Source organism: Filicampus tigris, chromosome 14 (assembly GCF_054856515.1).
Source record: "Filicampus tigris isolate MCC_2025a chromosome 14, RoL_Ftig_1.0, whole genome shotgun sequence".
NCBI classification, from domain to species: domain Eukaryota; kingdom Metazoa; phylum Chordata; class Actinopteri; order Syngnathiformes; family Syngnathidae; genus Filicampus; species Filicampus tigris.
In genome coordinates, this window is record NC_141230.1 from 17,606,800 (window position 1) to 17,634,463 (window position 27,664).

A 27,664-nucleotide genomic window follows, 5' to 3' on the forward strand; every position below is an offset into this window, starting at 1 on the left:
TGTAGAATAAATGCCGATGTACATACCAGTTGCTTTATTTTCTCTGTGGGGCATTTTAACACCCGTTTGACCTTAGTTGTGTCCGCTCTTCCCTCCTCAGAGAGACCCGGGCTTCAACCAGATTCGACCGAACCGGTTAAAAACTACTTGAAGTAGAAAATGTACGCCTGTGCAAAGTTCGTTTCCTCGCCGGCTCTGGTGAGTTGATCGTTCAGTTTGTAGTTGAACAATTTCAATTGAAGCGCTGCGCTTTGAATAGCGCCGTCAAAACCGCGGCGGGCCTATGAATGAACTTGACTGCAGCTTGAATGGCAAGGGTATCTGCAGCTTTGCTAAGTGGCTAATGCTAACACGGACTTTGACAGTCGTTTTGATACATTGATTCCATACAGTGTTTTTTTTTTTTCTTTCAATGCATGTTCTCTTTTATTAAACCATAATTTGCTTTCAGACCTAGCCTTCAGCTATCATGAGCAATGGGGTCTACTGGCTAAGGTCATTTAGCCTATGGTACCATAGAACAACAAGCTACTATAAAACAACTTTTGCCACATGTTCTAGCTTACTAGAATGAACATTGCTGACGGACGGTTTTGTTAGGTGAGAACTGTTAGCTTCTCCACCTTGGCAAATTATACAGAATTTATGCCATTTGCTACAAGTAGGCCACTACTAAGACTTATGCACTGCTGATGGTCATACAGAGATTATGCTGTTTGGTTATCATTCAAAATGCCTGTAGTAAAAGTATAGCTTTTGTACTTGTGCTTTTGCAGGTCCGTGCTGGTTCCCGGGCTCTTTATAGACCCCTTTCTGCCTCTGTGCTGTCCAGGCCTGAGGTCAAAACAGAGGTAAGCAAAAAGCATGTAGGTGTGCTAGTGGCTCTTGATCGAGACAGCAACCTCCCTGCTGCTATTTCAGCCAAATTATTATTCTTTTTAAATACTTTATTTTTAATACACAAAGAGAAAGAACTCATTCATTATATTTTTGTGCCTAGATGATGTCTGGATTAAATGTCATCACCTTCTTAAAAATAATGGCCCAAATCATTTTTTAAGGAAACATGAAAGACTGAACCAAATACTGATTATACTATATTTATTAATCATTTAATTTTGGAATTGAATTGAACTGTTTAAAATAAGGATGTGGCTGATTTTAGCAGAAATATACCTTATTCCATTATTTTAAGAAGGTAATTGTTGATCCCTGCCCGTCACTACTTTTACACCAAGACATGTACTAAGCAGTGTTTTCTGACTTGAGTCAAGGCACATTTTATGAGAAACATCTCACAGAACACCATTAATTAATAATTGTATTCAGCGTTTGCTGTTATTCAGAGGGATAGGAATTGAGCCCTGCCGCAAGGAATTGACACCCTCCCAAGAAGGTTTCTAATTGTTTATAGATTACATAAAATGGTGATAGAGCACTTTTATTTAAATAGACAAAGCTATGGCCATACTAAATGAAGCTCCTCACCGCGCTTCAACATAGTTCCTTGGTCCTGAAATGCCACAAAGTGGCGTCAAAAACAATATCTTTATTAAACCTATTGTCTTAAGTACGAAAAGGGTGAATAACAGAGGATGGGTTCCCAAGAAATATCTGAATGGGTGAATGCAGATCTGCGACTATGCTAGGGGTCCTCCCTGCAAAAAAAAGGATAATATCCTGCGATATCAATGGTTGAGAAGCACTCCTGTTGCAGGATTGTACTAATTTTTAACCGTTTTAATCGCAGAGCACTGTTGCTGTGATGCAACAGAGCCCCCTCACTCAGGTCACACTGAGGGGCTTCCAGACAAGTGCAGTGAGCCGGGACATCGACACCGCCGCCAAGTTTATCGGTGCCGGAGCCGCCACAGTTGGTGTCGCCGGATCCGGTGCTGGAATCGGGACCGTGTTCGGCAGTCTGATTATCGGCTATGCTAGGTGCGCCTCGGTTTTATGCATGCTATTGATCAACACTGTATACAGTGTAATTCAGTGACACCCCCCGCCCCCCCCCTCTCCCTCTTTTGCAGGAACCCATCCCTGAAGCAGCAGCTGTTCTCATATGCCATCCTGGGATTTGCCCTGTCTGAAGCCATGGGACTGTTCTGTTTGATGGTTGCTTTCCTGATCCTGTTTGCTATGTAAAACTCTGCTGTCCAACTTTCATTACAGATGTGACTACACTTTGTGGCTTCCTAAATTTGTTCCGTTTTAGTGTCAAGGAAATGTACATTTTCAAAGTCGTTCGGGCACTGTCAAAATGAGCTAAAACATGTATTGTACAAATGTAAGAAATTACTAGATTAAAAATACATGTATTTGGCTATTAAACAATGTAATGTCTGGGATAGTTTGGAAACAACCAAAAGCAGCTGTTTTGAATGTCATCTATTCTGTGATTAGCTGCCAAAGACTTGCCTTGCTTTCTGAGAGATCTCATGGAAGCTTTTTTGGGGGTCCACCTCCATAAGTCAGTGGTTTAGTTGCAGTTTAATAGTTCTGCTTTTGGGCAGCAGGTGAGTGGCTTTTGTAAATGGCATTAAATAAATTAGAACATTTAAAATGACCTCAGGATATAATGTTTGACTTATTTAATGGTGGCTCTAGTTGTATTTAAATTGTTGTGAAGGATTTCACAAAGGATACGAAAACTACCCATATTTACACGCTTGCTAATTCAACAGATGTTTTAAAAAAAATTGACTGCCGGTAGTCTTTAACCATGGAGTAGCTTTGCAAACTTTCAGGTTGTGGCTGAAATATGAAAAGTTCCTGAGAAATGCTTGAATGTGCATAAGTGAGTCCCAGGAATTTTTAAGTGTTCAGAAAAGCTCTAAGTGAAATGTTAAAAAAGAAAACCAACTGAATCAAATTTTCAAAGAGATTGAGGTTACTGGCACACACAAACTAAGGGAAGGACTACTTGGAAACTGAGAGCCAAAATGTTTTTGACCAAAATAGCCCATGCACATATACACAAAACTTGAAACGCTTCGGGCAATTAAAAAATATATAATTTCCACATTTTACAAAAATTGAAATTCTTACAGCCAAATGTACCAGTGCTGCGAGCGATAGTCTAAATGTGTATGATGTCATTCTTGTGACGAATGCGGAAATTTCCGAATGCCTCTCGCGATACTTGCGTCCAGACGTGGGATTTTGGAAAAACCAAGGAGGGTAGTGGCTGTTTGAAGGGGTAAGTGGAGCACATCTTGGAGGAATGTTTACAACGGTATCGCGTATGACGTTGTTCCTGCGTTATTGGCAAACGTACGTTATCGGTGCTATTCGTTTTGAAATAAACACAAGCCCTTTGTTCAAGCGGTGTTTAAATCCAAATATGGCGACGATTGTATGTTCACGCAGGGCTAAGGCTATTTAATGGAAGCGATTGATTCTGCGCCGTTATATGCTACTGTGGTTGTACCTTTCCATGCGATAAAAATTTGAGTGTTTAAGTTTGAAACTTCCACCGGAGCGAGAGGTGACAGTCGCCCCGTGGAAGAAAAAGACAGCGTATGTGGTGGTGTTAGGATGAACCATAAGTGTCAACAACTGTCGTAACCGCCCATCTCTTGATTTGCTTTGTCCACTTCTTTGCTTTTTTTGTGAGCCCCAGCGTCCTTCACCTTTGTCTATTACAATTGAAATTGCAGTTTAAATTCTGGCTACACATGCAACATTTATTCGCGTCGATAAACCCAACACATAATCATTTAAATCACTTGTTTTCTCCTACCATTACAGGCTGACATAACAGGAAACCCTTAATATGAGTGATGATAAACCTTTCCAATGTACTGCTCCTGGCTGTGGACAGGTAACTCCACCTCTAATGGCACCGTTGTGTGTTTCTTTGTTGAATAAAATCATTTTCCGGGAGGTATGGTTTCACACATTGTCTGACAAGGTGTCATACAGCCGCCTTCACAAAGATAATATTCAGTCAAATGTATTTAACAATGTTTGTTGAAGTTATTTTAAACTCCCTGTCCATTTAATGTCCCCTTTTTTCTCAACATTGCTTGCTGAAAATTTTGAACTGAGAAACACAATGTCCCCTCACCCCCCCTAAAAAGCAGAACACATATTCTCACCAGTTGCAAGTTTCACTTAGTGCATGCCGTCACGTAGACAAATGCCTCTTAATTCACAAAATATTAAATGCTCATCAACACAAATACAGTAACGAGTGAACCCTTCCTCTCTGTAGCAGCATAGTTCAAAATAGTAATAATACATATTTGTCAAAATGCCTCATTTACAGCATTATTATAGCCTCATGCCTCATGTCGTTTCCCTTTTGTGTTGATTGTCCTCCCAGAGATTTACAAATGAAGACCACTTGGCTGTCCACAAGCACAAACATGAGATGACCCTCAAATTTGGTCCAGCCAGGACCGAAAGTGTCATTATTGCTGGTAAAACCTAACAAAGTGCAGAAGAAGGCGGATTTTGCTTTTTCACCCATTGTGTGTTCTTAAACCATTCCTTGCATTGTAGACCAAACACCCACACCTACACGCTTTTTGAAGAACTGCGAAGAGGTGGGACTCTTCAATGAACTCACAAGCCCCTTCGATCACGACTTCAAAAAGGGGGCTGAAGATGACATCAAAAAGGTTTTAAAAACCCAGCAGCTCATCTGGTTGTTGTTTCTCCTTTGCTCCTTCCAACGAGCTCATTTCTGGGACTTTTCTGTAGTTACCACTGGATTTGTCACCGCTCGCCACCCCTGTCATACGCAACAAATGTGAAGAACCTGCCGCCCTGGAGGCCCATCGAGGCAGCCCCCTGCCTCACCCGGAATCAACGACCAACGACGACAAGGTGAAACACTGCTTTTGTTCTTAGCTAATTCAAGTCATAACGTACATGTGTTTCTGATCTGCCTCTTTAAATCCACTCCTACTAATATCCATATAAACATTCATTAGGCTTCAGTGGAACGTCCAAAGTCAAACAGAGAGCAATTAAGTAATTTAACATTTATATTTAAACAGGCCAATTTTTTACAAAATCTTTGGGTGGAGATAACGTGACATTGACCGTCTTTGTGTTTATGTTTTTGTTTTTTTTTTCGGGTCGGGAGGGGTTCCAGCAATACACTTTCGTGCTTCAGCTGCCTGCTGAGAAACACTTATTAATTGTACCAACACTTATAAAACACCGCTAGGTGACCACATCACTCTGTAAACACTTTGTTGTTTTCGATCCATTCCATGTCCCTCAAGGATGAACACTTAAACTTTTCTTACGCAGTGGTTCACTTATTTTTTTTCTACATGTATGACATGTTTTATTAAAATATATGAAGGGTTGTTTATAAATGACTTTCTCCAAGTTTTGAATAATGTCATTGTCAGTTGATTTTTTTAAAGTCTGGAAATCAGATTTTGGGGGGAACAAAATCAAGGATCTTGTTTTAAGGCCAGCCTTAGGAAAACACGTTTTGAATTTTGAGCAAAGAATGGTGGTTCAACTTTGGAGCTTCCACTGTATTGTCATCACTACTTGAGGTTAAAGATAATGTTAGCTTTTTTTATGATGCCAACAGGAAACTATTATTATCAGAATTTTTAGAAAACTAATCACATTTTCTCTTTTCTTTATCTCTTTCCTTGGAAACATTGAGACAAACAAAGACACGTGTTGTCCGCTGTTGTTGCAGCTGAGATGTTGTGTGGTGTTTCCAGGACTTATGTTTGCAGCCAGCCTCACTGCCAACATCCACTATAGTCCATCCAGCATCCCTCCAAGTTCCCAATGTACTCCTAGCAACCTCTGAGGCTAATGTTGTTATACAGCAAGCGCTCCCATCGCCAACATCTAGCTCTGTTATTACCCAGGTCCCGTCCACTAGTAGGCCTATAGTGTAAGTAACTCAGAATGTCCGTTTTAGAAAGAACAAAATCATAGTTAATTTCTTCAAATCTTGTTTCATTTTTACTTTTTTTTTGGTGCAGTTTTGTCTTAGTGGGGCATGTGCTTGTTCTGTCTTTAATTTAAGTGCAGTTTGCAGAATCTTTATTTTGGCTGTAGTAATTGTTGTTCCTTTACAAATGAAAAAAAAAAGCCAATTCCCAGTATGTGTTGTTATCATTGACTTGAATTTTAAACACTCGTATTGAAAAAGTGACTGTATTTCTGTTTGAATAATGGAAATGCTGTTCACATATATACAAGGTTGTATATGGTCTATGTAGTGAAAGGCAGCCCGTTAGTGGCGTCCTGTGTGTCCATGTGATTTGTTCGTCAGATTGTAACGAAAAGGTGAAGCAAACCCTTGCTTAACAGAATCAACATTGAAACCATTTAATACCACAGCAAAACACAATCATATTGCCTGAGCTTGATGGGTGTTTCTTCATTTTCATCAGTTGTTGCTTGAATGTGACAGAATGTTTTTATCTTGCCATCACATGTCACTAATGCGTGTGTGTGTCTTCTTTAAATTCCTTTTTTTTTGTAGTTTTTTTTTGGGGCCTAACCATGATGTCTTTTGTTTCCTGCTGCAGGCCAGTGTCTGGCACCTTTCCAGTGCTCTTACAGCTGCCTAACGGCCAGACCATGCCAGTCGCCATTCCAGCGGCCATTACCAGTTCCAGTGTACATATTCCCACTACGATCCCAGTGAGTTGATTGGTTAGATTTCCCAAGTAATGGCTCAGTGTTAAATAAGTGGCGATGATCTTCAGTTCATAGTTTTGCTTGCTCATTCTTAATTTCCCTGCCAAATCAACTACAGGAGGTCCTCGGGTATAGAACGAGTTCCGTTCCTACGCTGGCGACGTAACCCGAATTTGAATGAATGAGTTAAGTTCAGAGCGTTTGCGTTCTCCTATTTGAGAAATAGTGTTCCCCCGCTGTTTCACGTAATTATTTTTTTCACCTGTTGTGGATGAGTTTGGAACTTATCCACCCCTAATATTAATTGGTGTTCCAGACATAGAGCTACAATAGAATATGCGCTGCACTTTCCGTTTTCACTTCTTCTGCAGCCACTTAAGCAGAATCCTAGTTGGGACTGAATTACTTGGATATTAAAAAGTTGTAAAGATAGTAGCGACGACCCGACTATTGATACAGATCATTTATGCCGGTCCCAGTCAAAATTTTAATCGTGAATGCGCATAGCTAGCTGACGGTGACAAAATACTCTCAGCTGACCTCCCGGCATGCTCGCAAAAACATTAGAGCTGCTTCTTAATTATGATTGGTCAGCGAGGGAGACGAGGGTCATGTTTTGATTGCGCATGCCAGCGGAACACAAGCGCTCCTCAAGTGATGTTCAGACAACACTTAGTGATTGATTAATGCCACATTTTGTCCTTGCTCGTCTCTCGTTCTCTTGGACAGCGGGGACTATTTACGACATTGGCACGGCAGATTTGGCAGTCAATTTGGATCTGGGGAGCGAGCGAGGAAAGTAATGGACTTTGTATGGCTGTGAGGAATATGCGGGAATTGGCTGGAGCACAACAGGAACCCGTCCAGCACACTTTGTCATTTGTCCTTGTTCAAGTCGAATCAACGTTCTTGATTTCTGGCAGCGCACTCGGATTAGCACTAATGTGTTTTCCAATCCCATTATAAGTGCGGCTCGTGCTAGGCTTATGAATCTTGTGCGACAAGGTGGATGTCAAGAAAATGCTAACTTGACTTGCGAACTTAGTTGCTGTGACCAAGATCAAATGACACGGTTTTCAAACCAGTTTTCCCCACCGATATTAATTGAAATGCAATCAATCCGTTCCGGACCCCATAAACAATTTTTTCAAAAACAGCACTGTATTGCAGACCAAAACATTTATGTATTATAAATCCGATACTGTTTATCGTAATACAGATTAATATACTGCTCGTTTGTTAAGAAAAATACATGGGAAGAGGACCTTGGAAGAAAGAAAAAAGAATTACATATTAAATCTTAATTGCGATATTGAAAAACAATCATTCATCCCTACCACGGATCTACCAACATCTCATCAGCAGCTCTGAGCGAAGTCCTGCTTCTGGACCTCCAGCTTGGCTCTCTCATCGCCTCTTCAGCTTCCCTACCCATATGCTCTCACACAGCCAGGCAGAGGTTCATTAGCGAACACACACACACACACACACACAGCATCTCCATGTGGCGCCGCCTCCACAAAATAACAGGCTATCTGACATAATGAGGCTGAGATATGAGGGAACTCTGCTGCATGTGTGTGCGTGTGCGCGCGTGTGTGTGTGTTGTGGGGGAGCATGAGGCCGCCTTCTACTGGGGAAGACTAATTTTCTGCTGGTGTGTCTCTCTGTGTGTCTGCCGTCAGCTTGTCAGACCTGTCACCGTAGTGCCTAACGTCCCCGGCATCCCCGGACCCCCCTCGCCACAACCACGGCCCGCCCAGTCAGAGGCAAAACTGGTATTTATCATCATTATATTTTTACATCAAATATTTATGTGTTACTTACTTGATTATAGCATTCCGTGTGCGGCGGTATCCGCTTAGTGAGATGAAGTTATCTCATTACCTTCATAAAGGACTTCATGTTATTAATGGTGTTTGTCTATATTGTGAAAGTGCTTGTTAAATTCTTTATTCTTCCAAGGATATTAAATGTTGACATTCCACACAATTTTGGAATTTTTTTTTTTTTTTTTTAAATGAGTGTAATTCACGGGATGATTTCACAGCATATATTGATCATCTCAAATCTCAAATGAAAACAAATATTAGTAACATCTTGCAGAAAAATTCTTCCAGTTTAAAAAAAAAAGAATCAGAAGAAATGTACACACAGTAGTCTGTTGCGAACGAGATGTGTGGCTCTCATCATGCCGCGCTGATGGAAATTAACAGATACAAGTCCGGACAGGAGGCACTTTTGTTGGCACGGGGAAATTGATCCTGACGAGTCGGAAAAGGAGGAGGAGGATAGCGAAGGGGGTGTTGTTCGGAATCACGGGGTGTGGAAGGTGACAAACGCGGAGACAGCGTGCAGCACGTCACCGGGGAGGGGAGGCTACTAGCGAAAGCCAGCTGGGGGCATCCCGGCACACTCTCGGCGAGACGCATTAAATCGGCCTCACCCTGCACGGAACCTTTTTTGTTCAGCAGAATCCTGCCTGACCTGCATCCCCCACCTCCTCTCTCTCGCGGCGCCTCCCACTGCACTCAGCTCATCAGCAAACACCTAATGAGCCCACGTCAAGGAAAACAGACCCCTGCTCAACCTGAGGTGGGGGGGGGGGGGGGGGGGCGGCGGGCGGATGCTTGGCGGAGGGCGGCGCAGCGACTGCGCTTTACAAGGACTGATGATGCTGCAAAGACCACAATAATGATAATTAACTTGCTGAATTTAGAAGATTATACTGTTAATTAGTTGCAAAATAAAGATAAGTAATATAGTAGCAGATGGTTGAATAAGACCCATGAGAGGGAGGGTTATTACACTGATGAGCTTTCCATGGCAGAGATGAAATATGAATCTGACTGGCTTCCCCCTCTTTCTCGGGGCCATTCCAAGAGAATAATATCTTGTTTCTGCCAGAAGAGCTTCTGGAAGGGTATTACACCATAAACTCATTTGGTAGATAGATTGGGCTGGCAAAGGTACTTGTTAGAATAATGCGCTCCTCGGTTTTCTCATGTAAATGTATTGCCTCTCACTTTGTTAGTGTTTTCGAAGGGCTCATTCTCTTTCACCTTGTTGGCTGCTGCTCGACGCCTGTGCTTGTGGGCGTGACTGCGTTGAGTTAGCCTTGCTAGGAATTGCGCGCGGGCGCCGATCAGTGTATTCTACTCTTAGAGAGCTTCAGAAAGTCTGTTTGATTTAAGAATGAATCAAATTAGCAGCTATTGAAGTCATTTTGGAATTGCGTATTCCTCCGATCATCCCGTTGGTTCATCAAGTGGCCGGATCAAAATTTAAGTTGCATTATGAAGCGCAATATTATGCATGTGAAGCGCAGGTCTTTATTTTGTCCACTTGGGGTCTCCATCCTCTCAGATTCTGCCATAGTGTCTGTGACTTTGCATGTGTATGACTTTAAATGGCGGGGCCCGGCCTGGTGAGTGACGTGGGTGTCAGTGAATGAGTGTAGTTATCTGTTTGGTGAGTGACTCGGCAACTTGCGTATGAATGTTTTTTCCTTTTCAGAAACCAAAAGGCTCACTAAGCCAGCACTTCCCTCCACTGACCAACGGTGACAGCAGTGAAGTCCAGAGCAGTGCCATAACGCACACCGCGGCTCCCGCTTCTCCAGCCGCGATCCCCATCCCTACTCCGTCCACGTCCCTCGGTCTGGCCTCTAACCTGCCCCCCCCCGCCAGTGAAGTACCCTGCGCGCATTCCCTTCAGCAGCCAGCCACCTCAACCACGGAAACACCTGTAAATACTCACGCATGGCCATAAGCCACATAAAGAATGAATGAATTACAGAATGCATCGTTACATGCGTGTCAAATACAAACACAGAGGTGTTCTCACCGGTCATTTTTCCCGCCACTTAATTTCTGAATTTGTTTCCAGTCATCCCCGGTGCCCCCTGCGCCAAACCCTCCAAGCAGCGGGGGTCGGCGACGCAGAACCACGAGTGAAGACCCGGATGAGAAGCGGCGCAAGTTCCTGGAGCGCAACAGGGCAGCGGCCTCGCGCTGCAGACAGAAGAGGAAAGTCTGGGTCCAGTCCTTGGAGAAGAAGGCCGACGACCTCAACTCAATAAACGGACAACTTCAGGTACTCCGCCGCTGATAATCGTGTTGCACTCTACTGTCAACACGCGCAGGCTTTCCCTTCTGTCGTGATGAAGTCATTAAAGCCCATTAATAAGCGATGCCGCACGACAGCGGCGGCGCGCGTATGCACGGGGCCTTTACATCGATACGTGGCTGTCAATAAAGATGTATCCTCCAGATGTCAGCCGCACACAAGCGTGTCCTCGCTTCTGTCTCGGCAGTTTAGCGAATGGCCTCAAAACTCTCAGAGGGAAAGGTGTCTGCTTGAACCTTCATTTCGCTACAGGCAATTAAGAATGCAATGCTGACAAGTTCGAAGCAGTTCATGTATCGTCTCTGTTGTTATGTTTGAGTCGGGGGTGGGGCACATCAGTGTTCCAGACAATTAAATAATGTTTATGTCGCACCGTCTTGGTTTTTTTTGTATGTAGGACTGGAGAAGGGGGAGGACATCCAGAAGGTAGAGGTGGTTGAGATTCAGGTGAATAGCAAGTCAACAGAGGCAACGTGATTTGAAATGAAGACGATAATAGGAGGCATGTTCAAGATGCATGAAGAGGGTTTTGCCTCAAGTACAAAGAAGGAAATGACACATGGAAAGAGAACAAAAGAGCGTTTTGCACACAAAGACATGAATCAGCTGCGCACTTTGAAACAGACGCGGTCACACGGCCCTGCTGATCAGCAAAACTCTCTAATGAGGCACAATTATTCTAACATCATCCTTAACTGGCTTTTTAACGAGGGGTCAGACTCGGCGGCTCTCAGGACTCCCAGTATCATGCAAAACCCATTTGCCCAAACTCGAGTCAGAATCAAGCGTGCTCTTTACTGTACCTCTCTGTGCTGTGATATATATATACAAAAATACCTGCAACTCAAATGCATATTTTGCATGGTTTGGTTCTTCAATATGGACAAATCCATTTTTATCCGATTAATTGATGGGTGGATCAATCGGATAAACTTTGAGGAAGATAATCATCCTCAGTCAATTGTTAATGCAATATTGAATAAATATTAGTTATATTTTCAATACCGTCCTTGTATTGGATCTGTTTGTGTTTAAATCTGTCTTAGAATAAATGCTTTGATCCCGCCAATCCCAGCTTAGTTAAACAGATGGAATCAAATACATTGGTGCCTTTTAGACTAATAGATTGAGCCACTTGCCACCTCTTGAAGGAGAAAAGAAGAAGCTTAAATCTGCCACTGGTCGTTCCACGCGCCCCGGTCGCTCTAAATCCAGTTAAAGTCACCTTCAGCCTAATGTGTGTGTCTTTTTTTTTTTTTTTCCTTTTTTTTACGACATGCAGAAATCCTGGGCTCTGCTGGGAGCTCTAATGACGCACAAATGTAAATCTCGGCAGCATTTACAAAGTTGCGCCGACAATTAGAGCTCACCTCGGAGTACACAAGTGGGCTAGCTGGACCTAGGAATTGCAGAGTTGGGTTATTGAAAATATATTGTCATTAGCTTGTTGTACACTCAGGAGATTGAAGAAACCCGCCCTCAAAATAAAAATAAATACATTTGGAATTTTTGGTTATTTCTTTTTGAATCTGCCAATATGTGAATCCGCGAGTGCCAAACCGCAAGTATGCGAGGGTTGACTGTAATTGAATAGATTCTGAAGAATTGAACATTGTGCTCTTCCTTGTGTGCGCGTCTTGGCCACCAAGGGCAGGATAATACATGCATCAAATACACATGTAGATTTGCTGAAACACAAAGAGGACCAGTCGTTCGAAAAAAAGGGTTGTTTCCATACGTGCTCTATTTGTGTACAATTAGGCCTATCGTGTTTTTAAATTTTATAACTACTGCGATATTGATGCTATTTGCCTGTGGGCATTAAGCTAGCAGACTCTCATAAGACAAAGTTATGTGGTTTGGTTAAATGCATGTGTAATTCTTTTAGTTTTATAATTAGTTTTACAATAAACTTCAATTCGAAGTGGGCATGCTTGGCCTCTTTTTTTGAAAAACGGATCATTGTCCGCCAAACTGCACATGGCACACTCATGGTTTGAAAAAAAAAACACAAAGCAAAAAAAAAAAAATCAACCAATCAAAAGCTTGTAACTTGAAAACGTGTGTCAATCCGGCAACTCGTACTTTAAGGTACCACTGTACTGTGTCCCCCCCGCCCCCATCTTGACATATGCATATTGCGTCGGTGTCAAACTGCTGGCGCGATTTAACTGTGTCGCCGTGTGTCTCCTGTCTCCCGAATAAGAGTGAAGTCACCCTGCTGAGAAGCGAAGTGGCTCAGCTGAAGCAACTCCTCCTGGCTCATAAAGATTGCCCTGTGACGGCCATGCAGAAGAAGTCCGGCTATCACAGTGAGTAATGTGCTATTATTCTCAGTTCCGGGCCTCTTCCCGCCAGCTCCTCAAAAATGAGCCCCGTCGAATCGCAGCCAGGAACAGGAACAGATATTGATACATTCCCTTATTTTCTCTGAACTTGGCAAAAGTTGACATACTAATAGACAGTTGCGCTCTGAGACAAATCCTTGCGAGAGTAGTTGAATCCATCTAAAGGACCACAGGTGGTAACTATAAGCAAACAATTGTTAGGATTCTTATACGACACCGAAATAAATAGTCGGCCGAACCAAATTTTTTTCGGTGGAAACGTGTCGTTTCAAACGCACTGATCAGAATTTGGTACAAGCCCAAAGTAGTTCTTTTTCTGTTTGAGGAATCTCTGGCTGCAGTTGTCACGTCCTAGTAGGCTCCATGACGTCTCACATGATTGTATTTCGAATATTCTCAAGCATATTTCTTCCATTCCTGAGATTATTATTACTTTTGTACATGAGTTCATTATGTACTGCATGAACCAGTAATTGTAGACGCTCGTAAATGGCTTGGATATGCCAAATTCGTTTATAACTAAGGACAAATCGAACTCGTTGCAGACTTGCAGATGAGGCATTTATTGCGATGAACAAAAATGGTTGCCTCATATACTGAAATTATTCAAATAAAATTGAAATATTAAATTACACTTGAGTTGTAATCTGAGGACCTTTTAAGAAATTATTATGTTTTTTCATTGTATAGTTTTTTTTTAATAAGAAATAGTAATATTAGAAAAAAAAATCTGAATTTTACAAGTGGAAATTTTCTGACGATAATTCCGAAATTTACAACAATAGGTTGTGCTATTATGAGAACAAACGTCTTAAATTGTTTACTGATCAATTTAATTTGAAATTCAGAAGTACAAGGGCTAAAGGTATGTGTATTCGATATCGGTGAGGACTCAAAGAGTGAATACTTGTACTGGTATCAGTCTGGAAAAAAAGCATTGAACATCCATACAAACGTTGAGGTCTTTTACTGCATCATGAGATTGTGACTAAAATGACTCCATTTTCTTAACTTTTCTAATATGCTCTTGAAACATTATGACTTCTCACATTATAACTTTATTCATTTTTTTCCCCCCCTAATACTCCCTCGTGTGTGAATGAATCGATTTGTGACTTATTTTGCCTTGTTTAATTAGCAGAATTCCTCGTAAATAACATGAACATAATTCCATTATGACGTGCTTTCTAGCAGCTACTTCAATTTCAAATGTCCGCCAAAGGGTTTCGAAGCGTGAGATTTGATGCATTTGTTCATAAGAACTCATTAGATATGAGGCCCAATCACTTTTCATTATAGAGCATAGTGAAGCTAACCGGCTATCTGTCCAGGCTCGAAATTTCATTTGGAGTCCAGTCAGACTCTGTCATGACTGATTCGGTAAAGTGCATCATTTCATTCTGGCTGTTCCGCGGCTTTCTCAGTCTCAGCCTCCTCCTTCACGTTGCCGACTGGGCGTAGCTGTGGCAAGGTGGAAGGAAATCACTCAAGACCGTCCTTGCAGTTAGTTAGCCAACTTGAGTTTGGCACACTGAGCCGGCCATCTGCTCGCTACAAAGCAGAGAGAGAGAGAGAGAGAGAGAGAGAGCAGGTAGAAGCTTATTTGAGAGCTGTGACATCATCACACGTCTTTTTGAGGAGATTTTGCTCACCTGAACTCGGGTGGAACATGACATATTGAAAGGTTGACCCACGAGGTGATGAAACCGCTCATTGAATGGGTCAAAGTCAGGACATTTGCTCCTTGATTGGCAATCTGCACGCTTTCAAGATGCCGCAAAAACAAGCTGCTACATTTCATGAGCGACATTAGCTTTCATTACGCTCTATAAGTGGGGTAAACATCTACTGCGTTATCCCAATGACGGGGACAAATGAAAGCATGTTGCCTCTCGTGTGATCAAAGTTACATAAAGGCCTGATTCTGGGATGTCTTGAAAAGATTATCCTGCGGCGCGTTAAGAGAACTTTACACCCCAATCTCTTTGGAAACGTTCAGGCCAACAATTGTAAATTGTTAATTCCATAAACTGCGGACACATAACTCCCAAATTCTTAATTGAAATATTGTTATTAAGGCTTAAGGCCATTATTATTATTTAATTTTTAAATTTTTTTTATTTATATAAAGCTGTCCTTACGCTATACATTGCTTGATTGTGCAGCTGGCTGAACATGTCTTCCAAGTTATTCACTGTAATAAAACTGACAGAGACTGGATACAATTTTTTTTTAAAAACAGTCAAACTAGCATTTTATATTTCTTCTTCTACTACTACTTTCTACTTTCTGGCCGTTTGGATGCCCTGTATCACTCTCTCAGGTCAGTCATGGTACTTCCTCAACTCAACTTTATTTATAGAACGCTTGAAAAACAGCCACAGCTGCATACAAAGGTGCTTTACAGAAACTAAAAATCCAACATATCAAAAACAAAGACGGTTCAGAAAATGAATTTATAACAAAAACAGTAAACACAATAAAACACCCTAAACAATGACGAGTCTCATACTGAGTCGAAAGCCAAAGCATGAAAATGTTTTCGACCCATAGGGTTACGTGTGGTGTGCTGTTTTTATTTTGTGTTGTCGATTTTCTTCTGCGGTGCACCACACACTATGAGAGCTTGAAACGGTAATGTTTTTACTCATCATGTATGGGATCTCACATTTAAAATAAAAAAATAAAATTGGTATCTATTTCGGCACAAAATGGAGAGCAGAGCCTTCGTTCTCCCTCCTCCCCATCAGGAACCAATTAATTCAAGGCAAGTGCCTAACAGCTGTTGGCATTTTGACTCCAAGTCTTGCGTACTCTCTAGTGTGAGCATCATTAAAATCAGGTGCTGTAATCATCTGTCGCTGCAGTCGTTGGCAAGGTAACCAAAAACAAATGGGATGGAGGGTGGGGGGGGGGGGGGGGTGCCGCCCTCATGATGTACATTTAAATCGACATCGGGATCTTTAATTAAAGGGAAGGGGTTGTAGAGATGCGGCGTAATCGGGATGAACGGAAAAGCTTGAGCACCCGCCGGGGAGGAATCGCACATGGGCGTCCCGGTCGGCGCTTTTTCGCAGCTCCTCCCAAGACGTTTGTCCTCCTCACTGCAGTCGCCGACAAAGACGAGAGCTGCGAGGAGATGTCGGTCCCCGGCAGCCCTCAGGGCGAGGCCATCCAGCACAGCTCCGTCAGCACCTCCAACGGGGTCAGCTCCTCCTCGTCCTCCTCGTCCTCCTCGTCCTCCTCGGCGCCCGCCGCGTCCAACCAGAGCACAGACGACAACCAGCCACTGAGCGGCGCCGCGCAGTCTCTGCCTTCGGGGAGCTGATTGTCCGCGTCCAATGCCTCTCGGTGTCTCACGCAAACACAGGGAAGGGATTGTCCACCTGCCTCACTTTGGACCATAGTCTTATTTATTGATTATTCTCTCTTTACGTTAGGTCTATTTTATTCCCGATCGGCAATAGTGATGTGAAGGAGACAAAAGGAAATGGCACTTTAAGTGTATTGTAATGCTTTTATGACTTAATTTATTCATCTTAAAGTGGAAGTCAAGTCAAAAATGGTCTTTCCAATAACAGCAAATTTTAATCAGAAATGGCTTTTTTTTTTTTTCAGAAAAGGCATTTGTTTTAGGCTGATTTATATGAAAAAAAAGTTGACTTTTTTCCTAGCACATTTTTTCAGATGTATAAATGTTTGGTTTTTTAACCTATAAAAGCTTGCGCAATACAGATTTTACCATACATTGTCATTTGTAGCTGACGTTTCAAAAACAAATAACACCGTTTGCTGAACCTAACCCTAAATTCCCAAGTATCACTAAATATATTGCTATATTACATATCATATTTGTATTTGTTTTGTATTTAATTATTACTATTATTATGAGAAGCTGTCGTGCTCGAGAAAAACTAGCAGAATTGGAATCAGCGCAAAAAATTAATCTAGTTTACCTGCGTCTATTAAAACATTGTCATTGCCACTTGCTGTCGTCTGAAAATGACATCACAGTGCCTAAGGACTCAGCTAACATGACGATAGCTGAGCCCTTATAGGCACTGTGATGTCATTTTAAGTTGTCAACAAGTGGAAGTACTTAGCAAAATGGCAGCCCCCAGAGATGGTTAAAAACGCGTGGGTTTTTCTGCTTAATTCATATTCCACAAACACAATATTAGTCAGAATGCTAAAGAATGTTTCGACTAGTGGGGGCGGGCGCACAGAGCATATTGCAAAGAAAATGTTTGACTTGACTTTCACTTTAATGAGGTTTCTTCATTTAACAGTTAATGCTTGAAGTAGGGATGGGCATGTTCCAATAATTATATTGCAACAGATTCTGTGCAGTTGATCATTGATTAATTGTGTCGACTGAGATAAAATGGAGTGTGTTTCCATCCAAGGTCTGTCTTAATGAGTTAGTGAGCTGAAGAAGTCCTGTATATTATAGTGAATATTCGTGGATTGGGACGGAGCCCTGCCGCGAATAGTGAAAATCTGCAAGAAATGGATTGTTGTGCACACAGCAATTCCGCATTGGGTGCAAAGTGACATTTTAAATAGCCTTAAATGCACAGTGACAAAAATGTGCTCAAACTCAAGACTAAGTTGACACTGAACATAGCATTTAAGTGTTGGCTCATCTATGAAAAGTAACAACTTTTGACCTTGAGAAGTACTTGGACTTAACTATTGACTTCTTACACAGCAACCCCATTAATCATACGATGAAAAAGGTTATTTTTCGGTCATTTTGCGTCCCGGTAGGTTATAAACGATCTTATCTGACCTTTCCACTGGAAAATGCTGAATACGTTGCTGTGCTTGAGGTTCATTGATGATCACAAGACAAAGGGTATGATTCACCATTGATGCCTCACCGCGGCAGCAAAGCATAACTTTTGTCAAAATGAAGCTCCTCAGCTCACTTCCAAAGAGTTCCTTGGGCACCAAGATGGCACAAATTCAGCAAATTGGCGAGTTTTTCAGGAAATAGTGGTGGAACGCTCCCACTCCATTACTGAGATTTCAGAGTAATGTTATTCATGATTCATTTACTGTCGGTAGAAAATTGAGTCCATTGCCCATCCCTAGTCAGGAGGTTGGAATACCGAATTGTGTTGGCACATTTATTTATTTTATTTATTATATTGACATAAAGCAGCACTATTTAAGCAGCCACCCATTTCATTTTATTTATTTGTTTTTGGAGTTCTGTATTTTGCACATTTAAAGAAACAACGGGTTTACCTTTTTTTCAAGCAGTGGCGGCTTTTGTCACACAAACACACAATTGTAAATGGCTTGATCCGATGTTCCCATTGGATTTATTTTGAATTCTGTGCTGGTGGGATCCGCTGTAGTCGCATTGTGCCGTTAGAATGTTCACGTGTAGCCTCTGGCCACTCGCATGAGCGGAGGATGCGTTCGTTGTTTCAGCAACGTTCTGCCTGTAAGTGATTGTTCGCCGTGATTGTAGGCCTGCGTTGCCATGGCGATGGCCTCCTCGTTCCACGCCGTTACAGTTTTTGTAGAAACGGTTAGTCGACACTAAGGGCGAAATGGCTTACGTTTGCTTTTGAAATGAGTGTAAATAGCTTCATGCAGCACACGTGACAAAATGTTGCTCTTCGGAATTGCTCCTTTTTGATGAAATCATGTGAACAACATCACTGATGCATTTGTATGTTTAAGGTGTTGTGCTTCATAGTTCTTCATAGCAGTTCTAGCGGAGCTGTTTTCAGCAGTTCAATTTCGGAATTTTCAATAAAATGAGCAGAACTAAAATACGTCCCACCGTGATGTTAATATTTATTCTCTACTGGCATACTACTGTGTAGTCATCCAAGATGATTATTATGATTATTATTTTTGGGGGGGTTACATTTTGTGCTCTCTGGATGACATACTGATTCTCTGCGAGAATTCCAACAATGTCGAAGTCAGATATCTATCAGTCATCAAGCCGCGTTGTTTTAGTTGAACTGCTAAACCAGGGTGTGAGCATGTGTTCAATGTGTACTCGTGACTTGTGAACGTTCTCTATGAAATTACAATTGATAACTTGTTGTAATAAACCTTTTAATAGCTATTTCCATTCATCTCTGCTGCTTTTTAATTGTTCGGAAATAGTATTATCACTACATTAAAAACAAAAATCTTTAGGTTATCACAATAACAATTTGATTTGTATTTTTCCCAAACATGACAAATTCATTTGAAATATTAAGGTAGGCTATTGTACTTTGAAGTCATGAAATATTTTCTTGCGGTGTATACTGCCATCTAGTGGCTCCATAAATTCATTCGTTTTCATGGCAGGTAGGATAACGGCCATTAAAATGAAATGTATTATAAATATGAGAGTCAGTTAAGGTCAAGGGTCACCTTGCTAGCACTATACTCCCTGTTGGACCCTCATTCACCTTTCAGAGGTGGTGTCCCTCTTTGTGTCAAATATTGGATGTACAGTATAACATAAGACCAAACATTCCTCCAGGTTTTTTGGTCCATGTTGACATACATGTGCATCTCGGTAAACTAGAATATCATACAAAAGTTTATTTCATTATTGCTGTGCATTTGATAAAGTCAAACTTTTATTTTATATATTTTTATTAAACAGGAAAATATTTTACAGAAAGTCAATTTCAACCTAATTTCTATATTAGAAATCATTTTGATTGTAGTTTAGAGGCCGTGGGTTCAAATCCTGGCTCAGTCCTTCACGCGTGCTACAGCGAATGGAAGGATGATTGAATGATTGTGTTATTTTAATTTGAAATAATGAAATAAATTGAGGTTTTCCAGTAAATGCAACTGTACTTGTTGTTTTCGTAACTTGATTTGTAAAGCTTGTGTGTCGGAGACATTCCCAACAGATAATTAAAAAAGGTTTCTTAATCCGAAATCTTATAGCGTCATTCGTCATTGAGCTGCTGTCAATATGAATCTTATTTAAAAAAAAAAAAAAAAAAGATCTGGATGCACTAGCACCACATTTCCCACAGGCGGCGCTGCCTTCAAACATATGGGAGTGGTATGCCCGAAGTGTACTGTTCCTGGCAACCTGGTTAGAATGATGGGGGAGGGCGAGTCAACATTTTTTCTAATAGCAGTCAATGACCTTTCACAACACAAATAGCTTGAGTGGAATTAAGTGTAAATACACTTAACGGGCACTTCATTAGGTAGGCGTGCTGTTGAATGACATGCAATTAACGAGTCCCGTTGCACCCCCCGACACCCCCCCACCAATATACTTGAAATGAAATATTCTGGTCTATTTTACCATCTCTCAGTGAGTATGATTATAGTACTGTTCTTCACCGCTGCAAACTACAACCAGTATAACAAACACTGAGACACATCTAACATGAAATCAACATCATTAGCATTAGCATTATGAAAATAATTGACAAATTTTACTGAATTCTTCCTAGCAACAAGGCGCTTCTTGACAGCGCACAAGTAGGCCATGCTTGATTAGCTGCTGATGGAAGGGAGAGTAGTAAACATTACTATGTAGGTCACGGCATTCACAAATAACGCGTTTGCTTTGGGAGCCAGGGGCTTGATATATACAAAGCCACAAGCAAATGGTGCCACTGTGCTGCAACATCATCTTTAAGGGGTTGATGAGTGCAAAGCGTCACAGTGTAAAATGAAAGCTGATTCTTTTATTTCTCATGTCCACTGAAAACATTTGAGTGTGACGTGAAAAGATGAATGAGATGCTCTCACGGCTGTTACCTTGAGCTAATGGGTTATCTACCTCAAGGTAACAGCCGCGAGAGACACTCGAAGCCGCACTAGTGCTTTGCACGCCCCGACCACCCTCATACCCTGAATTGAAGTGGTCTCGGTGTAAAATCTGTCTCACGTTAGCGTTTAACATAGTGAGGTGTTTTTCAGTTGAAAGAGACTGCGCCACTTTAAGCACTTTTAAAGTCAACCTAAAAAAGTGGCTGAAAAGATAACCAAATTTGTGAGCGCTAATTTTAAATCAAGCTTCTATGTGCCCTCTTGTTAGTATTATTATTATAAATTGTGTGTTTTTTGGTTTTGTTTTGTATGTCACTGATGTGTCAGTTCTATGTGCTGATTTCTCCTTCTCTTTATCGGTGTTGTTATTGTCATATTACTTCTTTTGACCTGCTAGGGACTGCAGACGGAAAGTAGCCGTTGGCTAATTCTGGCATATTTACATGTAAATGTCCCTTTTAAATAAATCAATGACAAATTACAAAATTACAAATTCAGCTTTTATTTGACTGCCGACACACAGCTACTTTGTATCAAAACACCACTAGCTGAACAAAATTATTGGAACAGAGGTTAAAAGAGGGTAAGACTTAATATGTGTTTGCAAACCATTTTCTTGAAATGACTGCATCAAGCCTGTGACCCACTGACGTCAACAATATTTTGGAGGTTACAGTGCATCCGGAAACCACAGCATTTCACTTTTTCCACACTTGAATGTTACAGCCTCATACCTAAATGGAATAAAATATATTTTTTTTTACTCAAAATTCTACACACAACACCCCATAATGGCAACACGAATTTTTTTTTTTTTAAATTTTTTTTGCCATTTTTTGGTTATCCATTGTCACCTGTGGTATCTTATTTAGACAGGTGTGTGAAGCGCTGTAAATTCTTTCTAGGTGCACTGTAAGAATTCATTTTAGCTCGTAAAATGCACACTCTGTGGGGTTCAAGTCTGGCCATTGATTAGCCAAACAAAAACTGTCCATTTCTTAACCCCATTGAACTCTTTTGTTGTTTTGGGGCATTAGCTTACTCCCCATTTCAGTTCGGTTACATCTTTATTTAAATTAGCAGACAAAATCTTCCTGTAGACATCATCTACACTTTATGTTTGTGATAAAGAACATAATGTCGGTGTAAAAACGGCCGGATGGTGTACTGACAGGCAAATTGATTCCATAATGTGGCAAGCGTTTGACCCTTAGCGGTGTGCCTGTGTGGAGCAGCACTTTTAATTAAGCGAGGATTAAGGCCAAACAGCCTCATTGACAGGCGAATGTGTCATAAATACAAACGGAGCGAAACCCTGCTTTTTTTTTTTTATTCAGGGGGCATCGGGGGTAAATTTAAAAAACGCACAGGCTGCTGAATAAAAGATGCCGGAGGCTAACAGTGAAGAGCTGCTGAGTGCTGAATTTTTTTTTTTTTTTTTGAGAATGGGCTTTAACCCCTCAAATCCGCAGAGACGGAGATGAAACAGCTTGATTTACATTTAATTCAGATTATGTAAATACACTGCTTGTGTCCCAAACCAAACAGGAACAAGCCGCCTGCAGCAGCCACTCAAGATGGCGTCTATTATGATGCAAATGTCGTGGAAGAGAAGATTTTCGTTCGCACATAATGTGTCCGTTCGTTTATTCAGTCGCGAAGCACAGATGAGAGATGATACAACCGTATTACTAGGAGAGACTGGCCATCTACTTGAACCCTTTTAGCTCTGGATGGGACTAGGGTTGCAAAGAAATGGGAATTTTCCAGTTAACTGGGGGGTTCAGAAATACAGTGGAACCTCGATTTAACGGACCGATTGGGGGAAGGGGTCGTCCGTTACGTGGAAGTACCTTTTTCACGCGACCTAAAAACTCCCAATACAGTGCAAAAGTATTATTTTGTACTTTTTTTCTTAGCCTCAAAATGACCGATACAGCACAAAATTATTGTAAATCAATACAGAAAAGCGTGAAACTGTTGTGAAAAATCTATCCAAAGGAGGATGAGAATGGCGCGTCTTGCCGTGTTCGTGCGCCGCGACGTTAGCGCTTCCTTTTTTCCCCTCCATTATGATTAGATGCCGTATATAAGGGCTTTATGGGGGGAAAAAAAAGTGTACTGCACACACAACTAGCGCCAGAGTTCAAAATAAATAAATAGATAAATAAATAAACAGCCTTAGATATGAATAGATAATGACACGCTCCTTTCAGTTTACAGCGATGCTAAGCTAATGTCACAGAATGATTTTAGATCACCTTTGATTGGACAGTTGCCCCCTGTTGCCATAGCCACCACATATGTACCGTATATGCATTGCTTTTGGATGGGAAAGCCATCCCTGCCAACATGGCCGCCGCATTGACGCACTTTTTAGCCTGCTCAACTGTACTATAAGGCATTTTTATCTATTACAGGAGTAAAGCGCAATCCAGAAACACATAAGCAGTCCCTTGTCTGTTGGTGGCACCACAGCAATGTTTACTGGCAGTTTTGGATCCAGCAGTCTGAAAGGTACTGTACAAAAGTGCATTTTGAGTACATTGGACACTATTTTTCTGGAGTCTGTTGGTTCCCGGTTCGTAAAATCAAGGTTTCACTGTTCTCGCAAGCGTATATTGTTCAGCAAAAATGACTGATATTACTGCAGCTAACTGAGCTGAATTGACTTCTTCTTTGTGTATTTATTATGTATGTATGTTCTGCCAGTTGGTGGCACACACCCGAAAGGAGCAGCACCGTACCCATTGAATTATCATGATGCGCAAACCGCTTACTTATTAACATTCTATTCAATGATGTTATTCCAGTATGTTTTTTTTTTACAAACATAATACAGCGAATTGCTTTTTTCCTCTTGAAAATCCACAGAATTTTGCAACCCTACACGGTGCCCCCGAACTTGGGTACCTCTTTGGAGAGGCACAGCAGTAGTGCTTTGGAGGCAAAGCCCCAGCGGGCACGTGCACGCGCTTCACTCCGCCAATCCCTCCCCTGAGCTTTGGCCTTTCAAAGAGGCTCCAGGAGGTCTCCTCCATTAGTAGCTCACATTAGTATTCATGCCAGGCTGGTCTAGTCTAGTGCTGCATCTGCACATTGTCTTCCTGCACGCAGTTTACCGACGCACTTGTCGGTACTATACGTTGCATGCTGATGATGCCGTGCCGCACCTTTACACGTTGTGTCCATGAAGTGACGCCTGTGCTCACGTTCACAAAGTTGATCAGAACACAGAAGCTTTGAAAATCAACATGGAAACAGTTCTGTGTGAGGATGTTTCGACCCAAGACGTATTCATCCGTTACATTTTTGGGTTTTTTTTGTCCTCATTAGGCTCATGGGTGACTGGGCGCGATACTGTATACGTATACATATATATTATATACTTAGACATACTTTATACATACTTTATACATTCTCCACTTACTCAATTGTTCTTCCCTATGCAAATGTAAATGATACATTCTAGGGCCCACCCAATTAATCAGCTGGCCGATTTAACTGGCTGATATAAGCCATTTTTTTGAACTGGCAAAAATTAGCCGATTTTTTTTTTTTTTTTTTTCTCCCCAGATTTTTTTTCACATAAACACATCCTAGATTACAGACAAAATTAGACAAAAATAATGACATCCAATAATTCCAGCTCCCCCCAAAAATAAATAAATTTTTCAGTTAATCGGACGATTAATCGGTTATCTGAATTTTATTTAGCCAAATATCAGCCTCATAAATTCAGTTGGCTCCTATTATATTCTGTAGATTCTTCCGCCATACATTATGTGCAGTTTATTTTTAGACAAACCTTTCAACCGGTGTGAGTTTGGACATTTCTTTAATTCTTCACTCATGTGCTTCCATATTTTCATTCATACCTATGAGCAAATTAAAGGTCTTGAATTGACCTAACATGCAAACTCCACACAGGAAAGTGGTGAGGCACGAGTACTACCCAATAGAAACTATGTTTGTCTCTGCACCCAATTTGAACGGTGGCGCTTGTGGCTGCCACTTCTGCCTTACAGTTCTGAGGTCATGGGTTCAAATTTCAGCTCTGGGGTTTGCATTCTTTTCCTTTGCAAATCTCCCAAACATGCTTGGTAGGTTCATTAAGAACTCGCAATTTCCCATCGGTTGAATGGTTGCTTATCTGCAACAAATGCGCCTTGTTAAGCGCCGCAGAAAATAAACGGATGGAGAATATTACGGCAGAAAAAGTGTGTAGACTGAACTTCGGCACACGTTCACTCACTATCGCCGATTGTTAAACAAGAAGAGTGCGTGGACCTCGGGGTGGTTTTGTCCCTTGAGCTACGACTTGCAATGATGACCATATTCCTGTGAAGCTTTTTTAATTAAAAACACCTCTCGTCCGGTAGCTTCTCCCTCGGTTTCATATTCCGCATATAAAATGTTACGATGCTCTTTGAGAAGCTGTAAAACATTCCCCGCGCGCTCACTGACATTGACCGCATTACAATGTCAACCAATGGCACACCTGCCCCCTCCGATTGCCACCCGCCCACCGTCTCCCCACTGCGACGCCCCCACCCCCCCACCCCACCCCCGCCCCCGCCCCCGTCCATTGACCACTGATTGCGTCTGTATCTTTGTAACAGTTGTTACAAGTTGTGTTGATTGATTGGCTCTACGGCCGTCTTGAGCGCCCTCATTAGCTCCTTCATTACACCGTTCATCATATTGCACACCCGCTTTTATTGAGCCGCCCATCCTCGCAGCAGTGACGTTCAAGCATAAAACGTTTCCAGGCGGCTACTTTGACATGTTTGTTTGGACTTGTACTACCTCAGCCGGCTTTGCTGGCAGCAGTGTCACATCAGAGGACTCATTTTGAAAAACGTGTTTGTCGCTTATAATGTCGTTGTGTTGAACGGCATCATATTGTTCGATTCAAGCGGAACTGAGTTATCATATTTTATAGGTACAATTTCAGCAGTTCAATGAAAAAAATAAAACTGAGGTATTGTATATTCATTAGATAAGCATAAATACTTTACAGAAGGATAATGCCGGCCTATAACAAAAATAATGTTCATTGTTTTTTTGTTTTTTTAATTTTTAGAAAGCTTTATAAAATTAACAGAAAAAAATTGGAAACAAAAACCCAGCCCACTGCTTTTGTCCACATTTCATAAATTTTTCCCACTTCTTTGGTCTCAGTCTGTGTGTATTAATTTTCCAGTGTTCATTGTTTCTTAGTAGAGTTGTCCCGATCCAATCCTGTCATCGTTAATAAGGGCCAATCACATGATTTCTAATCGGTATTTTCACAAGTTTCACTTTGACTATTAAAACACATTTTGCGTGATATTTGAATTTGTTGAGCCGCACCTGTAGTTCTTGGATTGCGCACGTGCACCTAGGCAAGGCAAGCCGGCTTTATTCACATAGCACGTTTCATGCACAAGGCGAGTCCACGTGCTTCACACAAGCAAAGCATTTACAAACGCAACAGCTAACGACATCCAGGATCAAAGCAACGAAAACAAAAGTTGCTTGCCAGAATTATGAAAACAATGTACGTTGACAACTCATTAATAGAAGACCTTAAAAACATTTAAAAGTTCAGAAATAAAAGCAGTGGTCGCAAATTGTTAAAAAAAAAAAAAAAAAAAAAAAATATATATATATATATATATATATATATATATATATATATATATATATATAAAATATATAATTTATTTTATTTATTTATTTATTTTTTATGTAAAAGACTTTCAGTTGTGGCCAGCGAGCTCACAGTCCAAATAAATTGGCAGTTTCTTATCCACGTCCGACGCCCGTCACCGGAATATACTCAACGTAAATCAACTGGCTGAGTTCAAATAAATGTTCCTGTTTGGTGCTTAACAACATGTTCGAGGATTCACGCCGTTTGCCGCAATTAGTTCTGTCTGCTTGAGCCCCGGCGCGGCCCTGCGCTCGTTTTCCTCATGCAAGCCCGGTTAATTTAACGGGATTACAGGCACCGCTAAACTGGGATTTTCCAATAAAATGTCCCAGTGAACCTAGTGAGGGGCGTAGATTATGAGGTTGACCCAGAGACACAACAGTTGGGGGGCTGCCAGGTCACTGCTTTTAAGAGGCAGCGCTACACTAGCGAGGCCCATAAAGTCTGTGACTGATGACAAGAGCACAGAGAGAAGACTCTCTCTCCCCTTGTACACCAGCCGGTGCTGAACGTGAAAAGGACGCTCCGAGCCGGGAGAGCGAGCGTAACGTAACAAGCAGCCGGTGTTTGCTTCGCCAAAAAACGGCAGCAGTTTAGGGGCGGGAATGTCAAAAATGGAACAAAGTACTTGTTGCTTGTTTTTCTTAAGATCACCTCAAGGGTCGCTTTTGGATTTGATAGCTGAGGAAAAATCACCAGCACGGTCAATAAAGTACGTGTGATTAGCATACAATATTTACAGACATGGACCGTGTTAATTCTGGTCAGATTTGAAGACCTGACAATTTTATATTTAATGAATGTTAGGAATCTCTGACTTCTGCTTTGTATTTAGTTTGATCAGGTCAGGTCGGACGCTCACCTGCGTCCTTGTGCCTCAATGTCAGGGCAGCGCTAGTAACAACTGGGCCAGGGGTCACCCAGCAGTACCGCGCCATTACGGTTCGTGACCTCACGCAACAAACGTCTGGCTGCGCGCGTGTCGCGTCAAGGGTGCTGACAGTTGCCACCGTGTTCCGCGGTCACGTTGCAAATGCTCAAACGCACAACAGCAGTTATTTTTTTGGGAGTCCTCAAGTTGACCGTC

General features: G+C 41.6%; 2 protein-coding genes across 6 annotated transcripts in view; both read left to right on the forward strand.

Moving 5' to 3' along the window:
• Positions 1 to 2,186, forward strand: part of atp5mc3a (ATP synthase membrane subunit c locus 3a) — a 98,170-nt gene extending 95,984 nt beyond the window's left edge. For both annotated transcript variants that reach the window (XM_086050980.1, XM_086050979.1), the window contains exons 2-5: positions 101 to 198; positions 777 to 851; positions 1,751 to 1,941; positions 2,034 to 2,186. In XM_086050980.1, the coding sequence (XP_085907106.1) occupies positions 160 to 198; positions 777 to 851; positions 1,751 to 1,941; positions 2,034 to 2,148 (420 nt within the window). In that variant the 5' untranslated portion in view covers positions 101 to 159 and the 3' untranslated portion in view covers positions 2,149 to 2,186. The remainder of the gene's footprint in view (positions 1 to 100; positions 199 to 776; positions 852 to 1,750; positions 1,942 to 2,033) is intronic.
• Positions 2,187 to 2,706: 520 nt separating this feature from the next.
• atf2 (activating transcription factor 2) overlaps positions 2,707 to 27,664 on the forward strand; it is a 33,469-nt gene continuing 8,511 nt past the window's right edge. Inside the window, exons 1-12 of one of the 4 annotated variants that reach the window (XM_086050977.1) lie at positions 2,707 to 3,202; positions 3,754 to 3,826; positions 4,331 to 4,427; positions 4,510 to 4,628; positions 4,711 to 4,836; positions 5,703 to 5,881; positions 6,525 to 6,639; positions 8,322 to 8,414; positions 10,153 to 10,383; positions 10,525 to 10,731; positions 12,971 to 13,076; positions 23,300 to 23,396. In XM_086050977.1, coding sequence (XP_085907103.1) covers positions 3,779 to 3,826; positions 4,331 to 4,427; positions 4,510 to 4,628; positions 4,711 to 4,836; positions 5,703 to 5,881; positions 6,525 to 6,639; positions 8,322 to 8,414; positions 10,153 to 10,383; positions 10,525 to 10,731; positions 12,971 to 13,076; positions 23,300 to 23,396 — 1,418 coding nt within the window. In that variant the 5' untranslated portion in view covers positions 2,707 to 3,202; positions 3,754 to 3,778. Of the gene's footprint in view, positions 3,615 to 3,753; positions 3,827 to 4,330; positions 4,428 to 4,509; positions 4,629 to 4,710; positions 4,837 to 5,702; positions 5,882 to 6,524; positions 6,640 to 8,321; positions 8,415 to 10,152; positions 10,384 to 10,524; positions 10,732 to 12,970; positions 13,077 to 16,222; positions 20,026 to 23,299; positions 23,397 to 27,664 lie in introns of those variants that run through there. The other 3 variants (XM_086050976.1, XM_086050975.1, XM_086050974.1) reach the window with 3 other exon arrangements.